The 2,649-nt window shown below is 37.8% G+C and overlaps 1 protein-coding gene across 1 annotated transcript; it reads right to left on the reverse strand.

Moving 5' to 3' along the window:
• Positions 1 to 1,056: 1,056 nt before the first annotated feature.
• On the reverse strand, positions 1,057 to 2,248 carry LOC133694260 (uncharacterized). Its single transcript, XM_062115752.1, has one exon. The coding sequence runs from the start codon at positions 1,877 to 1,879 to the stop codon at positions 1,244 to 1,246; it is 636 nt and encodes a 211-aa protein (XP_061971736.1). The 5' UTR covers positions 1,880 to 2,248; the 3' UTR covers positions 1,057 to 1,243.
• Between the last annotated feature and the right edge of the window lie 401 nt (positions 2,249 to 2,649).

The following is a 2,649-nucleotide window of genomic DNA, read 5'->3' on the forward strand; positions in this document are numbered from 1 at the left end:
TGTAATATTGATCAAACAAATCATTCTTCTTTCTTCCATGGCTTCTGATGAACTAGCTAGCTCCTCTTTAAATTGAGTAACTTCAAGAACCCAAAAGGATTTCTCTTCTTGATGTTTCAAGAACTAGCTAGCTATATCTTCAATGGTCTACGAAGTGAGTTTAATTTGGTGTTAAAATGAAGGCCATAGCTAGACAAAACAGCACGATATTGTGATTATAATATAAATGAATGAGTCACAAAAAACCAAGGTGACGCATGAGGATTAATGTAGGTGGTCTGGACGGTACTGCAGGGGCAGCTAGATACCAATTATCGTTGAACAATAACTGCGTTCAATGAAAAATATCGTTGCTTCTCCTGCACATATGTTTGACTTTCAAAACCCAGGACGGGGTTCCCGTGTGAAAATCTTGCAAAAGAAGAAAAAAATTGAGGACATGAGCTAGAAAAGTTCTTAACTTGTGGCTGTCGTTTTTGAAATGTGTGTGTCCGCGTTTCGAACGGCAGCTAACGATGGTGTCGTTTTGGAGTTTGGTGAGTGTGAGTGGTTTTTTAAAAATATTTTTTATTTAAAAATATATTAAAATAATAATTTTTTAGTTTTTTAAAATTAATTTTTAACATAAAAAGTAAAAACCATCTAAAAATAAAGAAAATAATTTTAAAATAAAATTCAAATTTTTCCTAAAAAAGACACCTTCACATTTTTCCCAACCTTTCCAGACAAAACCTTTTTTTTTCCATTAATCAAACTAACTTGAAATAAATATCTTTTCTTCTTTAATAAATTTGTTTTTGGCATTGTGCCACCTATTACATTATTTGAAAAACTAAATTTTTAAAAAATATATATAAATTACAGTTTTTTTTTAATATAAGCTCTTATCTTAATTTAAGATTAAAAGCATAATAAAATCAAAAAATATAACCATAATGTACATCACACTATTATAATATATTTATATAAATTAGAGTAATCCCAGTATAAGAAAATTAAATCTCTGCAAGGATTGATAATTATCAAACAATCAAAGTCCATGTAAGCACCTGTAAGTGAAAAAAAAGCTATGCGTAATATTGTTTTTACATAGAGAGTATAAATTTATACGATACAAATTGAAAGGTAAAATAATATGCAAGGAAAAAACTAACGAAATCCTGAGTTTTTTGTTTTCTTCCAAAATCGGATTGTATTCCTCCCGTGATCAAGCTAAGAAAGAAAGAAATGAATGAATCTTTGACTAAAGAACGGTCCCTTCGTAAATGGTGGTTAATCTGAGCTTAAAGGAACGAACAGCCAATTTTGCTCGTCTGGAAGTATATTTTTGAAATTTTCTAACAGAACCGGATCTTGAAAACACAATGGGATTAGCTGGCTGCCGCTGCTGGACCTGTGGCTTTGGCTTCCTGTCAAAGCTGACTTTGACAACGTTTTGTCCCTGGTGTTCATGATCAGGATTAACTAACAAAACAGGAGAAATCCGGGCTTTCTTGCCGCGACGGGGGTCCTTGTTAGAGGAGTTTTGAAGGGCTAGGCTAGCTTTGACAGCCAAAGCTGCCATATCTGAAGAGGTTAACCTGTGTTGGAGCTTTGATTTAGGAAGCACAAAATAGATCTGATCGGCATGGAGAGGGACATCTGAATCTAGGGCAGGAATGTATTCATCGTATAATAGAAGGTCGGAGTTGCAGAGAAACCAAGATGATGACGATGAAGAAGAGGAAGAGGAAGCAATTTCAGCCTGAAGAACTTGAGAAACAAAGGCAGGGAGATAGTATTCGCGAAGATCACCATGAATTGAAATAACTTTGGCGGTTTGAGGACGAACTTGCTCTGAATCTTCGCCCAAGAAAGAGGAAGAAAAACAACCACCCATCTGTTATTCCTTCTATATTTGATTCCGAGGCCGGGTTGCAGCTGTTCTAGAAGAGAGACGTGAGATGCTGGGAAAGGGTTTTGATTCGGCAGTGCTGGAGAAGATTTGAGGAGGAGGATAGCTAGATACAGGGTGTGTCGTCAAGGAGAGAATATGAAGGGAAATTGCGGAGCCTTTGCTATTAATAAAGTAAAAAAGTGGGTGTGTGGTAATGGTATATTAGGGGTGATGAAGTAGCATTTTCAGACGTAGAGAGACGTAAGCAAGGCCGTCATAAAGGAAACTAATTCCCTTATGTTGCCATGGCAGAACTTACTTGTCAAATACACATCCCCTCTGACTGCCTGTTTATCTTCCCTGTCTTTATAGTATTGACCAGGAAATGATCAATAATAATAGAACTCAGCTCCTGTGTATTGGTGTACTCTACTCAGCAATGACGTGGTACGCGGCTGTGAGCATCAACAAGTCAACAACTCAGAGTCCGAACATCGGGACTGGAAGGGAAGGCTTAAAGTTGAGCCACCAATGCCGACGCGTCTGCGAGCCTGCAATCACACTGTACTGCGCCGCCCACGGAATTGTTGGTCTTCATGTTAGTCCAACGGGCCTAGTAGTGATAACAGCCCAGCACAGGATCCTATTCTTCGTTCCTATATTATCCATCACCTTGGGTGCTCGTAGAAATGAGCATTCGCAATTGTAGACCAGCACGCACGCACTCCCTGGTTTCATACTCGACTGCTTTCGAATTGTCAGACAAGGAATGG

This window comes from Populus nigra, chromosome 5 (genome assembly GCF_951802175.1).
Source record: "Populus nigra chromosome 5, ddPopNigr1.1, whole genome shotgun sequence".
Taxonomy (NCBI): Eukaryota; Viridiplantae; Streptophyta; class Magnoliopsida; order Malpighiales; family Salicaceae; genus Populus; species Populus nigra.